Source organism: Pocillopora damicornis, chromosome 3, assembly GCF_964200805.1.
Source record: "Pocillopora damicornis chromosome 3, jaPocDami1.2, whole genome shotgun sequence".
NCBI lineage: Eukaryota > Metazoa > Cnidaria > Anthozoa > Scleractinia > Pocilloporidae > Pocillopora > Pocillopora damicornis.
Genome location: NC_142672.1, coordinates 7,198,559 through 7,218,248, shown reverse-complemented (window position 1 = coordinate 7,218,248; position 19,690 = coordinate 7,198,559). Strand labels below are relative to the sequence as shown.

The window sequence follows — 19,690 nt, the reverse complement described above, 5'->3', positions numbered from 1 at the left end:
GCGAAAGGACCCCCCGATAGAGGTTTAGCTTGGAACGGTGGGTTGAATGCATTCCGGCCTCCCCTCCACCCGGAAAATGTTGAAATTTGAAGTTACCAAAATCGTTTTTTTTTCCCCTTACTATAAGCAGAAATCTGTTCGTTAAAAAAACAACAGTTTACCCACATATTTCTTCTCTGCTGATATTGGCTTTCTTGACATTCTAACTTTCCTAATCTTTTACTAATCAAGCGAATCTGATGATAAAGTCTCCAGCGCAACACTGAAAAGCTTCGTCTCTCGTGCAGAGGTGCTGTCATTTGTAATCCTCCTTACTGTCTGCCATATAATTCATATGATGTTAGTTTGGAGAATTTGAAATTGGATGAACCAATAATCCCCTAATTGATATTAATCTTTACTCTCACTTCTTGTCTGCTTAATATTGTACTGAAAGTGAAGGGAGAAATTCTGTCTTGGTCACTAGTGGGACTTAAAGGGTTAACTGTGCTGACAGCTATGTCTTCATCAAATTCTTCACGGCATTGGCGTCTGCAAAGTTGTTTCCTCTTCCTAAGATTATTATCATGGCAACAGGAAAGCTGCTGCCTAGTGTATCACTAACTACACAAAGCTAATAAGAGTGTAAAGTTTAGTAAAAATTATCTTTTTAATTCCATGTGAAATTTGTGCCATACCAAAGCATTTGGGTTAAATGTATTCGTCTTATCTCATTATCATTGTGACAAAATAATTCATAAAAAGAAAACGATAATGTAACAAACCGTGTGCTATTTTCTCGATGAAGTTTACGAAGGGGGTGTAACGTAGGTGTTACACTGTTGCCAAGAACGTTCTTTTCAAGATATATTGTAATTTCTACCCTAGATTGCTTATAATTGCATTTGAAAAAAAAAAAGGGGTTGTAACATTGGCGGTGAAATGTGCTTTTTTGTATTTTTTACGCTACATAATATAATAATGTAAGACTTAGAGTAAGTAGCGTCTGTTAGTAATGTAAAGTGTCAAAAAAGAGAAATATTTTAAGTAGCGTAACGTAGTAAGTAACAACATAAGTGACGCAACTCAATCAGTAATATAACTAACGTATCATCATTAATAGCCTTGTAAGTAAGGCAGCATAATCATTGGCAATGGTCAATGAGTATTGTATCGCAGATTGCATTAGTATTGTATTGTCCGCTTTCTAAATATTGTTTTATAAATAAGAATTTTAAAAAAAGTCATACAAAATTAAGTTCCTAGAACCCCGATCACATGAAAAGATAACGTCCAATAAACCATCTATACATCCACGTTCCTCAAACACGGTTGGTTGCCAGTAGCTCGTGTCAGTCCCGTGACTTCATGCGTCGGAAGAACAACACTGTTTCTAACTGCATTGTGGGAACTTCCACGCCGATGGCGAGAATGAAAGCTGCTGCATACGACATGACTATCACAGCAACATAATAAAATGCCTGAAAATAAAAAGTTTACGATAAGCTGACGCTTCAAGCTATTTTGGACGAAATTTTGATTGCGTTTTGGTTTTAAATCTTGTATGTTTTTAACCAAAAGAAATGCATTAAGTGAATGGTATTCGTTTCAGCTAGAAACGACTTGAATGGTGGCTCTCAAGAAGTATGTCTTATCATTATCTGTAGGGCTCTGCCCGTGCTTTCATTGAAAAACGTTACAAAATCTCTACTTAAAAGCTGTTAATCGAAAAAATCCCTTCCACGCTGTAAGAAGCGAGCTGAGAGAAGAAAGAGCGGCGCTCATATTATAAAGTGGTTATTGAACAAGTTAGGTCCGGCCAGACGGGACATCATTTGGCTCGAGGTCAAGATGTGCGGATCTAGCGCCATCAGCAAAATGTTTCCTCGCTCGGCCCAACAGTACTCGGACAATATATTCCCGCTTTAAAAAGCCCCCATTTTGGACAGCTGGGAATAAAATTATTTCAAGGTTTCATTCTGATATAATTAAGGCATGCAGTTGAACAGGTCTTACGAAATTTTTATCGCTGTACTCCGTGGTGTGTTGGAAAGACCCAAAGTAAACGATGAGAACGATTGGATGAAGAAGGTACGCACTGTAAGTCAAGCGGCTTAGGGGAATCCAGAACGATGCTGACAGAAACTTGTTCACCAAACCTACATATGAAAATTAAATGATCAAATGAGTCAGTCCTTCCCCCCGTTCGTCAGTTGATCAGTTAGTCAGTCAATCAACTACCACTTAATATGTTTTTTTATCCAACGGAAAACGTTTTGAGAAAAACAACTTTATTTCTCTATTTGTTTGATAAGTAGAAATCACTTTATATTTCTCTTTAAGTTTCATCTTTATCGTATTTCTCTAGGTGGTATGGCAATGACTTGATGTAGGTAACGTGAACGATACCAACTAACATTTACGGATACAAATTATTAATAGAAAGAATGATGAATATATTTCGATCCCTTTCAATGCTAAAACTCGCGAGTTTGCTCTACCAATTGTTTCTCAGTACCGTGACTTCCTTCTGTTTCTCTTGACTCGTTTACTCATTTCTAGACCTTCAATATATTCTCAAATTCATTTGATTATCACTAAAGTGACTTAAACAGCGCTACATTTTTGATTACTGGAAAACATGTGAGACACTTACTTCCATAACCCTTGTTACACGCATAGATAACCCAAGCTAGGGCCAGACCCCAAACAAAGCGACTGAGGGTGCCGTAAATGATATTCTCAGCCTTGTTGAAAGGCCGGCCGTCTTTCTTGTAAGATGTATACACACCGTATACAGCTGAAACACCCAGTACAATACTGAGAAACCAACCAACAAGGCACTCTACCTGTCTTGGAATCTTGCTCTGAAAGACATGAAAAAACAACATGGGATAATTTGAAAGCAGCAGTTAAATCCTTTTTTAATTTTACGAGATTTTAGTGTCGAAACTAACCGGAACTGCTTAAGTGTTCTCATATTTCGCTGTTATTGGTCCAAAGAACTCGCGTCACTTTCTCAACCAATCAGATCAAAAATGAAAACCAATAGCAATTTTGTTACTCGCATGTTTCTGCGCTGCAAGCAGTTTGCTTGTTTTTGCGTGAAGTTCTTATTGGCTCCTTCTGAAGCTCTCCTTTCTTCTGATTGGCTATTGTGATTACTTTGGTTCTGGTTCATCGAAATGCGCTATATATGGTTCTGTTAAATACAAAGGGGACGTTCAGTCTTCTATTCGGTTTTTGTTAAAGCTAGTACGTTAGGATTGCTCTTTACACCTTTTGCGTTGTCACCTACAATGTAATTTCCTCCTCGACCCCGGCTACTTACCAACGGGTTTTTTCCCGGATTCTTTTTTTCAATGTGAATCAGGTAGCCCAGGGCAATGCCCACGAGGTAGGGTGCGATCCGGCAATACGGCTTTACATAAACAAGGTCAGTATAGCTACCTCTGCCTGACTTCTTTTCAAACCTAATAAGAATACCATAACAAATTTGTTAAACTATTTGCAACGTGACTGGAGAAGTCGAACAGAACTTACAGTCGCACTGTCACGACAAGAGACGAGCTCTTTTGACAATCAGGGACGTAACAAGAAGGCGTGTGCGTGTGCGTGTGCGTGTGCGTGTGCGTGTGCGTGTGCGTGCGCGTGAAAGTGTGGGTAATCTCTACAGTTATATTTCTGCCTCATCAAGGAGTGTGAGCGAGTAAGTAAGGGCAAGACATCCGGGTAATTTGCTGCCACACTAGAACAAAGTACTTTTCATCATCAGGAAAGTAACATGAACGTGCATGCTTTAAAACGGAGTAACATCTTCGAGGATATTTGGGGCTAGTGAGTAAAGAAGTTGTCTGCGAGATTAATTGGAATTTTCTAGTTTTCTTCAGTGAAACAGCAAGGAAACTGCTAGCAGAGACAACTTCCTCAGGAATGTTTACTACTTCTTATCTACCTATGAGCAAAAATGAGAAAAATCCCATGGTTCAACTATAGCTAGCTCTTGCTTCTTCAGCTTCCCGAGCTTCGAGAGAGAAAACTCAATTAGGGGAAACTCCCCGTAGTATTTAAACAATGAACGCTCAACTAAAAAAGAGAATGCGTACTTTCAAACAAACTTCGGGACTGAATTTTAATGGATAATGCAGACGTCTCAACACTTCGCGGTCATTTCAAATGTTTCAGCAACATTTGTATTGTCAAATGTTCTGATAGGGAAATTTTACTATTACCGAACAAACTTCCATCCTTTTCCTTAGGTTTTTACACACCAAATTTGTACCTAAACGAAACAAATTTACAGTGGTTGTCAGTGGTTGTCTTACCCTTGTTGAATCTCACCAGATTCAAGTACATCCGTGTTGTAAACTCCAATGATCACAGCAGTGACCACTAAACTTGCTTGCAGAAGACTACCCAAGCCTATGGCAAGCCCTCGGAACTGAAATCTGACGACATGATTAGAAATATTACAAGCTACATTAACTGAAAATGGCAAATATTACCTTATATCTACACTTCCAATATTAAAGACAAATCTATATATACTAAAAAAATTGAATCAAATTCACCTGTAGATGATGTGGATCAAAATTGGACTTATCACATAAAACTGCATGTCGTTAGCAAGGTACCACGACCAACCCAGACACTATGGATTGAAATAATCACCGTCAAACACTGCTTAGAGACATCTTCACAATTAAAACTGCCATGATGGAACAGGTATATGAAAATAAATTAAAGAGCCTCGCTTTGTTTGTTTAACCAGGTTGACAAAGAGTCTTAAAATTCCATGCATTACTTAAGTTGAAGTTTAAAAGCTGGCAATTTTTTGTTCATCTTCCAATGAGTTCCACTAGAATGATGGTAGAACTCTGGTTTGAACACCTAGTCGATTATTTAATGGTGGGACCTGGGTAACTAGTTCAAGTGGTTAAATTCTGCATGGGAGTAGTTAAGCTAGCTGCACCCTCAACTAAGCAGTCAGGATACAATCTCTAGCCAGGTCACTGTGTTGTGTTTTTTTGGCAAGACATTTTACTTTCACTGTATCCCTCCCCGCCAGTAGTAAAATGGCCATTGATGAACTATCTGGAAAAACTGACAAAAATGCTATGGGCATCACATACAATGAAAAGGCATCCATCAAGGTGGAGTAATGCTACTTGTGGCTTTATGCAGGCACCCACATTCAAAAAACCTCATGTAACTAAAAACGAAGTAACCTTGAGGCCTACTTTATTTTTGCCCCCGCCAGGATAATTGTTATAGTATACATTCAGAAGGCCAGCTTGAGCTAGAGACCATGATGACGAAACTTCTCATTGCATAATTTGTTCGTACATTTCATTTGCAACGCACTTCTACCCACCTCCTTAACTAAGGTTTTAGGATAGAAATTGTTGATGTACAAAAGATTTGTCCACCAGTAATCATGACACGGTGTTTGTTTTTGGATCCCATACCAAAGTGGTCCCTCGCCAAGAAATGGAGTGAGATTGGCATAAAACAAAATGACGAACATGTAAGCCGGGGTTAACCTGCAAGGTGGAAGAAATTTATTGAAAGTAGTTTCATCTTAAATTTCAATAAAATAACCCTATTTGACGGGTCACCATTTTCTTTTAGGTATGGGGCTCTTCTGAAGTGCTTCGTGCACACGCTGGGTAAAAGCTGCGCATTCATTGATAAAATGATTCAAATTGCTAGTTTCAGTGAAAATGAAAGGTTGAGAAAATCTTAGAAACTGATAAGGCAATTAACACCATGTACCGTCGATGATAAAAACACTCGTTGAATGAGCAGGCAATGATCAGGCTATGACGGGGTTCCAGCATGAACCATTCGTTCAGTTGTCCAGTCGATTTTTTTTCTTCAGTTCAATACTTTCCTGAATTATTTGCCTGACTTCTTCCTGTTATCCAACCATTTATTCTGTCAAACGCATCGAGGCTTTAATCAAAACGCAACGAACGCAGTTCACACGAAAGCCTGAAACCTTTCGTGTTCGTTACATGCCAGGTAGGCCAAGCAAGTCGCGTGGATAATTTTTTGATTGTCTTTCATAATTGAACTTTTGAGCAAAGGCTAGCATAAAGATGCTTTTTATCGCAAACTTTTGTTTTTGTGACCAAAATTCGAAGTAGCGCTCTTTGTTCTAATTGAAGGTTCATTTCTAATGAATATTTACATTACCTCCAAAATCGGTGAAAATAAAATTGAAATAATGGCAATCTCCCCTCATTCTTGTCCATGCGTCGAAAGGAAACGTAAGCCACGAGCACTCCACTGCAAACAACAATTTAACACTCTAGACCTTTCAAATAGAAGATGTGGGCCCTCACAATTTTTCCTGAACCACGCCTAAATACGATCTTTCCTTTGCATTGCAATACAACATTTACACGAAAACATCTACTTAAGATCACGTTCGAGTAATTAAACGGGGACCAATACTATACATCATGTGTTCCAGTGATACCCGTTCTTGAAAAGGGGTGAAGGGGAGGGGTAATACCAATTCCAAGTTTTCGCAGACATAGCGAACACTCTTTCAAAAATAAAGGGGTAGGTTTCTAAAGAAACTGTGGTGTTGCGTCGGTGGGAGAGTATAGCAGGTAATTTAGTGTTAACAACTAAGTTTAAAACGTAAATTAGCCACGGTAAAGGGTAAAATCTGAGATTAACCCTTGTCAGTTAGTTTTAATAACATTAAACATTGAAAAAATTGACATATGATACTGTGGTTCAAATCATAATTTAAACTTGTGAGCTGCTCTGAGAAAACTATCATCAGTTCACAATAACAGACGGCTGCAATATTCTGCAGAGGCTTGTAAATGAACTGATACTCAATTATTTTTGTCTCAAATTTGTCTTATCAAATCATGAAAGACATTTATTTGTGAATTTAGATGTCCTGACTGCATGTGACCACTAAGGGAGAGATTTCACATTACATTTCGTTATGGTATGGATAGAGATTTTGTCTTACCTCAGAACGAAAAAACTGTCAACAGAGAAGAAAGCATTATTTACAGCTTGGAAGGAAAACCTGTGAGAAATGTTGAATGCTAGGGCCAAATCATCTGCAAAGTAATAAAAAACATATACAATGAAAGCTGTTCCAAACTTGCTGGAATTTTGTGGCATTCGTCTTTACGTACAACCTAATCCAAAGTGGCAGCCACTGGAAGTAGCTACATGGTCTACAGTCTGTATATAGTACGTACTGAGAATTTCAAGTCAATACAACTCTTATATGAGAAATTTCAGTGCCAAATTGTTTATGTTTACTAGCTTCTTATAATTTCCAATAGCTAACCTACATGAAGCTTTACAAAACGTCTGTTAATTTTTCAAATTTTACATTTATTTTACATTTTGTTGCAAAAACAACAGACAGCCAAAGGACATTTACTGAGATATATGCAGTTGCAAGGAGCATAAGTTGTTTCATATGTTTATATTTTTAACCAAAATTATTTCTTAGCTACATATGGGTTAATACTGACAGCTTTTTTCCTTGTTTTACAAACTGATCCATTTTTGTGGGATTAATTATGCAATTATCACTATCACTACCAATGTCACTACTGACAGCTCTCAGTGTAATTACCTATTGAAAATCATTATAGTGAGAGAGTTGAAATTTGACTCACTTAGTGTTCTGTAAATTATAAGCCACAGGTAGGTGTGCCCCAATATGACCCACCACATGCTAAGTACTCGTATTCCATTGATGGCTGAAATAGTCCCAGCTGGCACAGAACAGTTCATTATCTTTGTAGTGTTCCGTATTATTGAGAAACAAACCAGGAAACTGACCACAAATCCTTTGAGAGACAGAAACACAAGCATGGTCAATCAATAAAATAAAATAAGAAAATATAAAGAAAATAAGTTTTTACTTACTCAGCTCTTTCACTACCATTTCACTACCCAACATCTCATTTCTCCTTACTGTCAGTCATGCAATTCTTATGAAATCATTTTGAAGAATTTGACATTGGAACAACTTATAACCCCCTAAATGATCATTTTTCTTTATTCACATCACTTTTCTGCATGATATCAAACTGAAACTGTAAGGAGAAATTCTGACTTGGTCACATCAAAAGGTTAAACTATTCAGAAGATATAAGATTATAAGTAGTCGCATCTCTACCATAATTTCATTACACCAGGTGCTGGGAGTGGTTTGGCCTCAGCATAGTAGAGGATTGTATAATGAAACTCACAAAGTCGATTATATGTTATTTATACCCACCTGAGAATCAGAGTTACTAATAAAATACTTTCACAAGACATTGAATTTGCAGTGAAAAGGAGTCATGGAAAATTTATGCCACCAAATCATACTGCACCAATCATGCATATCATAATTCTTGTAAGCCATTAAAACTCATACACATATACTAAAAAAATGTTTTAAGTGATGCAAGTCTTTTTTCACAACATTTCCCTTATCATGCAAACCGTATTTGATTTATTGAGCTTTTTGTTTGCATAAAGTTATTGTCTCTTTGCCGAGCATTTTTTTACAAGACACCTTGGCAACACCTTTTTACCCATCTCTCACCAGTCTGTTTGAAAGATTAGAAGCTACTAAAGAGCCCCTACTGGTGTGTACAACAAGTCTTTTCCTTTGAGAAAAGGTCCCCATTGTTTGGGTTGATATCTAACATTGGGTTTGGTCAACTGGCAAAGTAAAGCCAAGTTACTTTCAAAATGGTAGAACCTATCTTTGAAAATTAATGTTGGAAGATTTTTTGAAGTTTACATGTTTGTCACTCATTGGAATTTGAAGCCAGCAGGTAAGTAAGAAGTATTTGTATGCAAAAATTTTTAATGGCTACCATAAAACTTATTATGTTTTTGGGTCAGACTTTGCCACTACATGTAGTTTGTGAATTTACCTCTATCTTCAATTTTTAAAGGTTGTCTAATCTGAATATTGGGAGTACTTGACCCAGGGCTAGATGAGCCATAAGAACTGAGTAATGGTGCTTCTTCTGCTTTCAGGTTGTGGGATAACCCATTGGGCAAGAATTCATCTTCATTTGAGCCACCAACTCTATCTCTGTTGTATTCTGTAGATGTGACCCAAAATTTCCACACCTGCTGCACCACAAACATGTCGACCAAAGTCCCCACCAAACACAAGGCTGCTATGATAATGCAGAGTACACTAATACAAGAAAGCAGCAGGATTACTGAATTAGCTTCATAAAGATCCAAGATCTGACTAAAAACAATTTTTACGATATCAACAACAAATACATTTAGAAATCAATACTACCAGCAAAAACTTCATTGAAAAATTCCTAGAAAAAGCCAGTGAACTATGATTCTCTCCCATTTGGATGATAAATTTTGAAATCAAACTTACTGCTGGCCATTACTTTGACATCTTTTTGAACTATTGTCTTGACATGAACAAGATAGGTCTTATAGAAGCAAAATTTATCTTTAAAAACAAGTGTTTAAATGCGCAGAACTTACAGAGTTATTATGGCTCCAGTAGTCCACTTGGATTTGTGAGCACAGAATACACCATCCAAGGTGATGTTCCCCGTAGGGAAATTGGGCAGATGGGGCAGATATTGTGACACAACTAGAAAACAAAAAATAACAGTACATGAGAAGTGATATTATTTTCATTAATAAAAATGAAAACAAGGCAATTTATATCCATGAAAATTGCCCCTGTATATGCAGGGCACCCAGTACAAGCTGAGGACCCAAATCAAAAATTTTAGGAATGTTTTCTCCTTTGTGTGATGCAATAACCTGGTATAGTAAACTTTTGTTTCCAGAGGGGTTAGCCAGGTTCAAAACTCTGACCTAGTGTTACATGTGAGTTGAGTTTGTTCCTGGTTCCAATTTTTTCTTGATTGGCTGTCCCTGGGTTCCAATTACTGATTCAAAATGGTTGCAGTAGATGAGGATACAGTAGTTGTCACAGTTAAAATCCACATTCGTTAGATTAAGTTTGTTATCTCTATCTAAAAAAGGATAGTGAGAATTTTTTTTCTGTATCTCATCATGTTTAATCCACATTAACTTATATTTCTATACTTAAGTTTATAAAGATTAAAAAAAACTGTCTTTGAAGGATGATTTTACTCTCTGGAACTGGAAGAGAGGGGTTTTTCTGCAGTTTTTAGCCATGAGAGCAACAGTCAAAAGTAAAGTTGTCTGTTTATAATAGCTTTTAGTTCATGATTTAAAAGTTTTTCCAACATATTCCACAAGTGTATGTATACCCAAAGTAAGGATATAGAACTAACCTTTGGTAATGATGCCAATACCCAAGGCAATATCCTCCTCAGTACAGGCAGACGGAACACAAAGGCCCCAGGAGACATACTATTAAACCAGAAACAGAACATCATATACTGCAGCCACTCAACACAATATAAAGTTCTTCTCATAGATACAACAGACTTCACTGAACAAGGAGTTGAGATTGAATTTCATGTATAGGTGAAATTCTACAACTTAATTTTCTCCTAGAGATTCTACACTTTTTTTTCACATTGGCATCCTTAAAATTCTTTTGTTGCATATTACATTGATACTCTTAAGTCTTCCTTAGGTAGAAAAGATGGAGGGCATTGAAGATGGCAGGTAGTATTGGAAGGCAAGAATATCCTATAACTGTTTTTCAGATGGGGTAATGATAAGTACTGAGAAAATGAGAAAACTCAAACTAACATAAAAGCTTTATCTTTGAGCAAACACCAAATTCTCGTGACTAATTTACATTAAAAATGTGTAGCTGCTAGAGGGGATAGTTGGTAATCAGATCTTGGGAGTCTAACTCTTTAGCTCCCATGAGCAACCAAGCTAGAATATCTCCTTACAATGTCAATACAATGTCAAGCATACAAGAGATGAAAAAGGAGAAAGTTAGTACTAAGGGGAATATCAGTTGATCTAATACCAAATTCTCTAAACTAACATCATCAGAATTGCAAGGTAGATAGTAAGAAAATTACTAATAGGATCCTGGGGGCGAGAGAGTTGTGGGTTAGTGGACCCACACTACAATCAGAACAGATTTTTTCCATACTACATGTAACCCAGCCATAAAAATCAAGAGTTAGCTGGTAAGAGAAATGATATTTTTCATTAATTCATTATCTATAGCACAAACAAGTTGTTTGTTTACCGGGATTTTTGTAATATTTCCTCCAGAATTTATTGTGAAAGTGACACTTGGGGCTAGGCAGTAGTGTGCTCCAGGAATAGTTTTGCATCTTGCATAAGACCCAAGCCATACCAGGTTACCCAGGGTAAGACCACTGTTTGGTCTCCCCGTTGCATCAATATCTGACAATGAAGAATAAATATCAGGAATACTGTACCAGGTATTATAATTCACCCATTAATCTTTGCTTGATAGTACTGGCTAATTTACATCCCATTTTGCTTTCACACATGCATTTTTCACGTATTGGCATTTTTAATGTATTTGCATTTTTAACATAACAACCCCCACTTCTGTCAATATTTGTCCTCTGATTATTTCTCTCGAAAAGAGAAAAAGCCAGCAGAAAAATACTAGTGTAAAAAAGTCACCTTTCCACCTACCAGCCACCTGAATAGATTTATAACTGGCTTTTAGAATTGATGTTTGTGTTGCCTAGTTTCCTAGTTTCTTGGAAGTACTAACTTGTGAACAAAATATAATAGGGTACTGATTCTGGACCATACAAGTAGGCTTAACGGCCCTGCCACTACCAGGAGTGGCCAAAAGGGAATTTCTCCATATATTTGCAATAAATTGTCATACAGGAAGACAACGAGAAGAAAGTACATGTAAACTATCAACTCGGAGGATAGTGTTCGATTTGACACCGTATTCTTTGAGTTGGAATTACAAGAAATATATGGCAATTGGTGGGTAGGATTTCATATCATAAGCGGGGATTAAACTGGACAAACCATGATCGTATGCCAGCTCCAAGGTCACTATGCTGTGTTTTTGTTTTAGTTAAAAAATAATGTCGGAAAAAACGCTACAAAGCTCAATCCACTCAGTAAAACGATACCAAAGAGTTTCCCATATTAGAGTTACGAAATAAGTCATTGTTACTTACTAAGCTCTCTTTCAAATACGTTTGCAACGATCTTAAATTTACTCTGGCAGAGTACCTTTCAGCTCTCTTGATGAATGCGATCTTCCCAATATCTTACGTGTGTAGAAAATGGCAAAACATTTTATCACTTACATTTTCCAATCAACCCTTGCTTGCGGATACCAGATAAGGCTTTCTGACATGCTGGAGAGATTTTGGGAAGTACGGTGGCGTCCGTGCCAGCATTCAGCGATGATGAGTAGTGCTTCGTATTCGAATACAATCCGCTCAGTTCACGAACCGTACTCGCTCGCAAAGAGCGCGTTGAATCTAATTGTAAAAGGAGACAGAGCCCAAGAATAAAATACTGCGCCATTCTCATTTCCTTAATCGGCTGTAATGTACTGGAGAAGTGTTACAACAGGTTATGTCATGCTCAAGTTTAATTTCCAGTAGGGTACGGTGAGCTGGCAGATTTGAGCAATACCTTTGATTCTACATCCAATCCAAAAGAGATATCAATTTTTTGCAAAAAGACTGAAAATTTTAAGAATGCTTAAAATAAATGTGAAATTTAATTGATTTTTTTTCAACACATATCTGTTAAAACTATATATAATTTGACAACCTCTCCTACCCCTCCCCTATAAAGCTTCATAGTACTCTTTGTGGTACTCAGTCCTTCTCCGATGAAGAGGATGACTAAGCATTTGTTTACTTTTAGGCCTCAGGGAACAGCGTATGCACGTGAGTTAAGGAAAATTTCAGATATGCGCAGAGTAGGCCCTCTCCAGTGTTTACTTCTCTCCTTAACACTCTAAAGACTTAACTGTTGAATATCTTATCAAAACACGAAGTCTCTGGTAGTTTGACACATAAACCGGGAAGACTGCGAGGAAGTTGAAGATTCTACCGTTTTATTTTTTCCTTTTCGTCGACTAAGTGGTAGAAATTCTAATTTTTCGTACTGTTTTGTCGTTCGTTGCGCGTGGTGAAATATATTGACTGATGTAATGTACTCAGAGCAGTTCGAAAGTACAGCAAGCTCACAATTCACGAGGTAAGAATATAAATTAAGTTATCTTGTCACCCCTATCTTGGGGTGTGTTGGTGATAGAGGGTCAATTAGCCTACTTTCAATATCGCCCACTCGAGATCGAGAGTGAACTCCGGTTTAATCGTCAACAGGAACCAAGAGCAATTTATCAATCATTTCTCAGGTACTCGTTGGTACTTACAACGGATTACGGAGATGATGTTTGACTGGTATCGATTGTCAAATTAATGCTCATTTCTTTTGGGCGCTTTGAATGTAGAGGATTGACCAATACACTGATTCTTTTTTGACCACACTGCATATTCAATAATTCAGTAGTATAGGTCCGGGTAAAGGTAGGTTGTTGAAGTGGACATTACAAGTTGCCTGTATGTGTGAGAAAAATTCCATTGATGTAGATATATTTAATAGTAGAAGAAAAACGTTTAAAGGGGAGAGAGGATTCATTACAGATCAGAAATTGGTATTACTTATCTTTTACACAGAATAAGGAAAGACAGGATGATAAACTTGGCACATTTTTAACAGATCCAGTGTTCCACTCTAATTTATTACTGTTAATCATTGTACACTAAATATATGTAATATAGCATTGGCTACATCACTTTGCTTTGCCCTTCCTGTGCAAAATTTATGCTTATTGTACAAGAACACTTATTCATAAGACATGTTCTTATCACATCAAAAGTTACATACTGCTAGTGATATGTTAAGTTATACATGTGCAACAGTATGATGATATAATCTACATTTAATTAAATATTACATTTATTATGTTCTTAAACTGCTGAAATTAAGTGACAGCAATTCAGTGTTAGTTCAATATTCTACAAAGCTACAGTCGTACATAACAATTTAAAATCAGATACATTACAGCTTTGTATACCTACTGTTCATTTTGAATGTAATATTCAATTCATTTAATTCAAGATCCAATACAACATGATTGTACATGCATGTCTCAACTTTGGCACCTTGCACTTTACTTTACACTGTAAAACCAGTTGCAATATTGCAAACCAAAAAGCTAACATGCTACATGTACATATACTAAGATATTAAGCTTTTTTCACTTTACTAACATGGCATATACAATGTGATTTTACCAGGTTAGTTCTAACATGTTGTGTTGAAACATTAATCAATTATTAGATGTGTCTCTGTGTGTAAAAACACATACATGCTGAGATATATTTATTTCATGCAGTGTGGGTCGGTGAAATCAATTCCTATATGTAAAAATCTGAAACATTTAAAAATTACTGAGCCACCCCTTATGACTACTCTATTCTTCATGTGCAGGCAACGGTGTAACATTTACAGACATGTGGGACATGGAAAGATGAGTAGTTAGAGGCTGAAAGACATTTGTAAGATTTTGTAGACACAACTTGCATTCTCTTGGTAGATCATAAATTGGTAGCTCCTCCCCATAGTTCCACACCTTTAGTGCCGCTAGCTGCATGAATCTTGGAACTTGTCCATCAGGTGTATTGGTAACTTCCTCAATTACTGTTGGGTTGAATGACCTCTGTCCCTCCAGTGCAGATGTTCCCTTGGCGGAAGCCTTCCAGTGAAGTTTAAGTTTGCGACCATCTGCTTTTAGTGACTTAATCATTTCTGGTAAGTTATTGTTTACTTTCTTTTCTACCCAAGCTTTAGGGTAAACATCATTTGCTGTAAGTGGCCCATGTGTGCAGTTTTCTCTAATCTTTTTTAAGTTCTTTCTTGCCTCTTGCAAAACGTCTGTGGTGAGCATTTGGGTATATTTTTTCATTCTTTCTTCATGAATTTCACTTGGTGCTTTTGTGGGCATGGTGTTGGTTTTTCCACCATGCAGAATTTCTTTAACAAATGTGATTGTGGCCTGTTTTGATAACTCTGACTTGTTATCATTAAGGTGCAATTGAAGAAGGTTGAACTGTCTTTCAGCAAGAACATTGTTAAGTGGAAGACTGAAAATGTGCTTGGCATAAAACTCAAACAGGTTTGGAGTGGCTTCTTTACTTATGAGTGAGCTCTGTGGTGATGAAGCAATTTCTTCGATCTTATTGAGCAATTAATCCAACTCTGTTCTTAGACACCAATGTGAGAATGTTCTGTCCATGTATATGAAAGGGATTGTTCACTGACTTTTCTTGTTGATTTCCAGATCTGACTGGAATTTCAAGAAGCTTTAAAACCAAATGCCAGAAAGGACTTTGGTATCTCTGATCAGCTCCCATTCCAAACAACTTAGGAAAAGTTAACCACTCTGCTCCATGATCTTTGATTACTTTAATTGCTTCTTGTAACATTGGCCTTTGCACTTGTTTGTGAAAATGGTTAATAGCTGCTGGGTCCTTCAGAGACATCTTCACCTGTTGTGATGTTAAAGGAAAATATTCTGTAGGAGACATCAATGTTTTGCTTAAAGTTTCATGGTGCTTTAGAACTGTTGCTGGCCATAACCTTGCTAGGTAACCACTGGAGAATCCAAGTTCTGCATCACTAGCCTGGGATGTATTCAGAGATGGGATGATAAACTTATCGAGGAATTCAAACAAAAACTTGATTTCAACTTGAATCATAGGACTGGAGCTCAGCTTAATGACATCTTGCCAAATAGTCTGGTGGCTATCTGATTTTGACAATCTTTCAAGGAGACTCTTAGCGAGCTGTAAACAAGCTTTTCCATACTTAAGATACCACTGGAGAGTTTCATGACAATATGTCCACCTTGTGTCAATGAATGTCTGAGGAAGGGGTGGCTCTTTACTTAGAATACCAAGAGAGACATACATAACTTTGTATTGGCTTGGACACTCTGATGGAGCCAAGATATTTTATTGAGTAATTGTAAAACATGGGGGTTGCTCATGTCACCCTTGGCCCCAAACTCAGCCTGTCACATTCTTCTCAGCATAATGTTTAGCACATGTAGGAACCATCCTAAAAAAAGATCTCTTTTTCAAAAATTCTGGCATTGTTAGCTAAAAGACCGTTTACTTTTCCCCTTTGGGTAGAGGCATTGTTCCCAACCAACCTCGAAACATTGGTAATATCATATTCATTTTTTATAACATGGTAATCTACATCAGACTGGTGTTTTTCAGACCCACTTGCAGTTAGGCTGTTTCCAAGGATATAACCTCGTGGCTTGCTCTCTATGGGACACCAGGTGTGAACACCCACTACGTGCCTCTCCTCTCCTCCTTTGAAGGAGTCATCGCTCCAGAGATGAAAATCGTACTCGGAATATGAATATCTAACAAGAAAGATTTTTGTATATTCAAAATAAATAAATTTAAAACCCACGATATATTATAAACACCGATTGTTTTCAAGAAAATAGCGAAAAGCGCAGTGAAGTATCGTTATTATTCAACTCTAATTTAAATTAATGGAATTTTGTATTGTCTCAGTAAAGCATGCAAGTAGGTGAACATAGCAATCAAATTTCTGGAAGAGTTTTAGCCTCCAGTGATTTATCGATAGCTTTCCACTCTAGCATTGTAGCAAACAGACGAGCCATGTTATAGTTGGCTATGTCATAGGATGTCACGCGTGAATTTAATATTGTTATTGTGGCGTTATGTAATGTGTCATGTTAGGTCGAGTGTGTGACATCATGACGTCAACAAAATCACATAATATGCGAGAAAAAAACCTTCGAAATATGGTATCCTTGGCAATGTACTTTTACAGTGGATCGATATTGTATGATTGTAGGTGTTTAGAGTCGGTCTGATTATTTACTGGTTCCAGCACAATAAAGGACAATTTGCTATTTAAAACGGACAACATTTTACAGGAAATTCTGTGTATCGATCAATCACTGATCAGTCTTCATGTCACTTCCACCTTCAAGTAAATACGAACAAAATCATCCATGGTGTAATGTGGGAGCAGTCCAAAGGAAACTTTACCTGAAATGAAGACCCCACAACGACATCTAAGAAAATTTAGAGGCTGGCTTAACGTTTACTTATCAAAATCAAATTTTTACAGAACGTGGAAGCATAATCAATTACAATTATCCGAGATTAAATTATTTTGAAACAATTTAAAACAACCGGAAGGATGGAGTTGTGATAGGAACGGTGCCTTTAGAAGAAAAAAGAAAATGTATTCAATAAAAAACGATATAATTATGCTATCTTATAAAGATTATACATTTGATACATTTTTTTATATATATTAACAGCTAGCTTAGGCTATTCCACAGCTTCTTTCCCTAATTGGTGCATTTTCTTTAGACATCGAATTCTTGGAAGGAACACGAAGATGATCAGACCAACAAGCATGAGGGAGTGAATTTAAGTGCTCTGGCTGAAAGTTGTCCAGGTATTTGTCAACAGAAATGAAATGTTAGAAAGCGTTTATTTTCGGAATTGGATAATTGGAGAACGGAATCAACTAGGATTTGATCCCTTATCCTTTCTGTGAAAAATAACCGCCAACGACGCCAACGACGCCAACTCGCTTGCAAGAGGCTGGAACCCGTTCCCTGCACTCATTGGGGATGAGTCATTTTATGCGCATGTATGGTGTGCACATGTTCATGGGGTGATACTGGTTTGGCGAAACTGAAAAAGGTAACATGAAAAGAGAAGAATTAATGAAACAGGACGGTTGAGAAAGCCAGTTTTTTGGGAAAGTTTATTGTTATTATTATTATTATTGTTATTATTATTTAAGATCACTGTTATTTTCGGAAACAGTTGGAAGTGTCAGATTTAAGGGATACCTCTTTGAGGAACTGGTATGAATGACTTGCAATCACGACCTTCTATTTTTTCATAGATGTAATGAAAGGTATGCTAAGGATTCAGAGTTCGAGTGTACGTCAAACGTCTTAATCAGCACGACTCGGGGACGTTTACGTACCTGTATATAGTCCTTTTGGATTATGTCCGAACTATATATATGTCATGGGATCTCGATGTAAAGATTTTAAGGATAAAATTCTCAGCTCGTCTACGGGAAGGCTTACTTGAAGCTTAAATCAGTTTGGTACTGGGCAGTGCCACGCACGTTGACATGCGGTCATTTTTCTGGGTTCGAAGAAATAAAACAAACAAACAAACAAAACACATGGATAGTGTATAAACGACTAGCCTTTTAAAGAAAACTTCATGCTCAAGGTATTAAATTTGGTTCAGCTTTTATCACGGACACAAGTTTTTCATACCATGTGTCAATTTTAGCCTACAGCTAATGAAATAACACAGGACAGTGGAAAGTCACCCCTGACAAACCGTAATCCTATATTCCTATTAGGATTTCAGCACGTTGACACGTTACAGGTTGTTTTCGCCGTTCTTAAAAAGCTTCAATATTTTCCATAATAATAGCGTTATGGGCACCTGGCGGTTAAAAGGTTTACGGGGATTGACGACGAAGGTTATGTACCGGCTAAATAGTCAGCGTTCTGAGCGGCTTAAATCTCCCAGCATGTCAGTTGCTATCATTGTTTAAAAAAAATCGAATGACACTGTATTTAGTCCCAACATACGTAGTTTGCTATAAAACGTTACAAAAAAAAGAAAGTTTTTAAACAGAGGTATGCAAAATTAATGAGCTTTGTTGTTAAAGCTAAAAGGCAATTACAGAAAGGCATCTTTAATTTTTAATATTTTCCATTGTTCAACTGGGCCGACTTTTTGTTAAAAGCGAAAATGTTATTAACGGGATGATAAATGGCTGACAGGGTAAATGACACTGCGGTACGGCTTTGTTTTTTGTCCAAAGTGCAGGGGTATTCTGTGTTATTGGAAGATTGAACTTTTCCAGTTGAGAGTGCAACGTTAAGGAATCATGAAGTGTGCACAGAAACGGAATCAGAGAGAAATTGCTCCAAAGTCAACTGGTGTATCAGGCGAGGAAAAAAAGGTTTCTCACCTTCAAACGAAGAAGGAAAGGCGTGGAAAGGGAAACTCTTGTCGTTTGTCCTACGTTGAGGTTATTGCCAACGCCATTCTCAGCTCACCAAGAACACAGAGAACCTTGTCCGAGATCTACAGCTTCATTCAACACAACTATCCCGAATTCACCGAAAACAGAGTGCGATGGAAGAACACAGTCCGCCATAATCTGTCGCTTCAGGAATGTTTTCAGCGGGGTGAAGTTGCTTACAACAAGGGTGGTTGTTACTGGGGAATTCATCCCAAATTCTTGCCCAATTTTAGTCGAGGGGATTTTACAAGACGCCCGCCAGCTCCGACTCCACAGATTGTAATGCAAAGGGGATATCTACCCTTCGAAAATGATCATTTTTCGGCACCCAACCAAGTCTTCCACTGCAATTTTTGTGAGCTGCCTCCCTCACTTTCATCGTATGGTGAAAGGATGATTCATGGCACTCGGGCTGTAAACGGATGTGCACCGTATAGGCAGCATCCCTATTTTTCTTGGGACCATTGTATGTACTAAAAATCTTTAGACCTCCATACCCGAATGGCAACAAACTCACAAGCGTGTATAAACTAAACGTATCAGCAGACATTAAACAAACTAAGAAAGTTAAATAGACTCTAAATAGTTTTACTTTGATGCTTAACAATCGCAGGTGCGTGTAACTGCG

At 37.4% G+C, this 19,690-nt stretch overlaps 2 protein-coding genes and 1 pseudogene across 2 annotated transcripts; 1 reads left to right on the top strand and 2 right to left on the bottom strand.

The window, feature by feature from the left end:
• Positions 1 to 630: 630 nt before the first annotated feature.
• LOC113673038 (nose resistant to fluoxetine protein 6) lies at positions 631 to 12,507 on the bottom strand. The gene is made up of 15 exons (XM_027189384.2): positions 12,222 to 12,507; positions 11,159 to 11,319; positions 10,275 to 10,353; positions 9,487 to 9,598; positions 8,901 to 9,172; positions 7,644 to 7,817; positions 6,977 to 7,070; positions 6,178 to 6,270; positions 5,354 to 5,522; positions 4,551 to 4,630; positions 4,305 to 4,427; positions 3,311 to 3,452; positions 2,636 to 2,846; positions 1,996 to 2,138; positions 631 to 1,460 (listed from the first exon to the last, which is right to left on the bottom strand). Exons 1-15 carry the CDS (start codon positions 12,448 to 12,450, stop codon positions 1,332 to 1,334), a joined length of 2,211 nt encoding a protein of 736 aa, XP_027045185.2. The 5' UTR covers positions 12,451 to 12,507; the 3' UTR covers positions 631 to 1,331.
• Positions 12,508 to 14,410: 1,903 nt separating this feature from the next.
• Positions 14,411 to 17,059, bottom strand: LOC149048027 (uncharacterized; annotated as a pseudogene).
• Positions 17,060 to 18,791: 1,732 nt separating this feature from the next.
• Positions 18,792 to 19,683, top strand: LOC113673035 (forkhead box protein E4). The gene has a single exon (XM_027189383.2). The coding sequence runs from the start codon at positions 18,925 to 18,927 to the stop codon at positions 19,537 to 19,539; it is 615 nt and encodes a 204-aa protein (XP_027045184.2). The 5' UTR covers positions 18,792 to 18,924; the 3' UTR covers positions 19,540 to 19,683.
• The last annotated feature ends 7 nt before the right edge of the window (positions 19,684 to 19,690 follow it).

Bases quoted from the DNA above. Each gene is read 5' to 3' on its own strand.
- LOC113673038 (XM_027189384.2), bottom strand. From the start codon at position 12,450: ATGAGAATGGCGCAGTATTTTATTCTTGGGCTCTGTCTCCTTTTACAA. The intron at 9,173-9,486 runs GTAAGTTCTGCG...TTCTTGTATTAG, and splicing joins ACTGGAGCCATAATAACTCT to TGTACTCTGCATTATCATAG. The intron at 5,523-6,177 runs GTAATGTAAATA...TCCACCTTGCAG, and splicing joins TATTTTCACCGATTTTGGAG to GTTAACCCCGGCTTACATGT.
- LOC113673035 (XM_027189383.2), top strand. From the start codon at position 18,925: ATGAAGTGTGCACAGAAACGGAATCAGAGAGAAATTGCTCCAAAGTCA.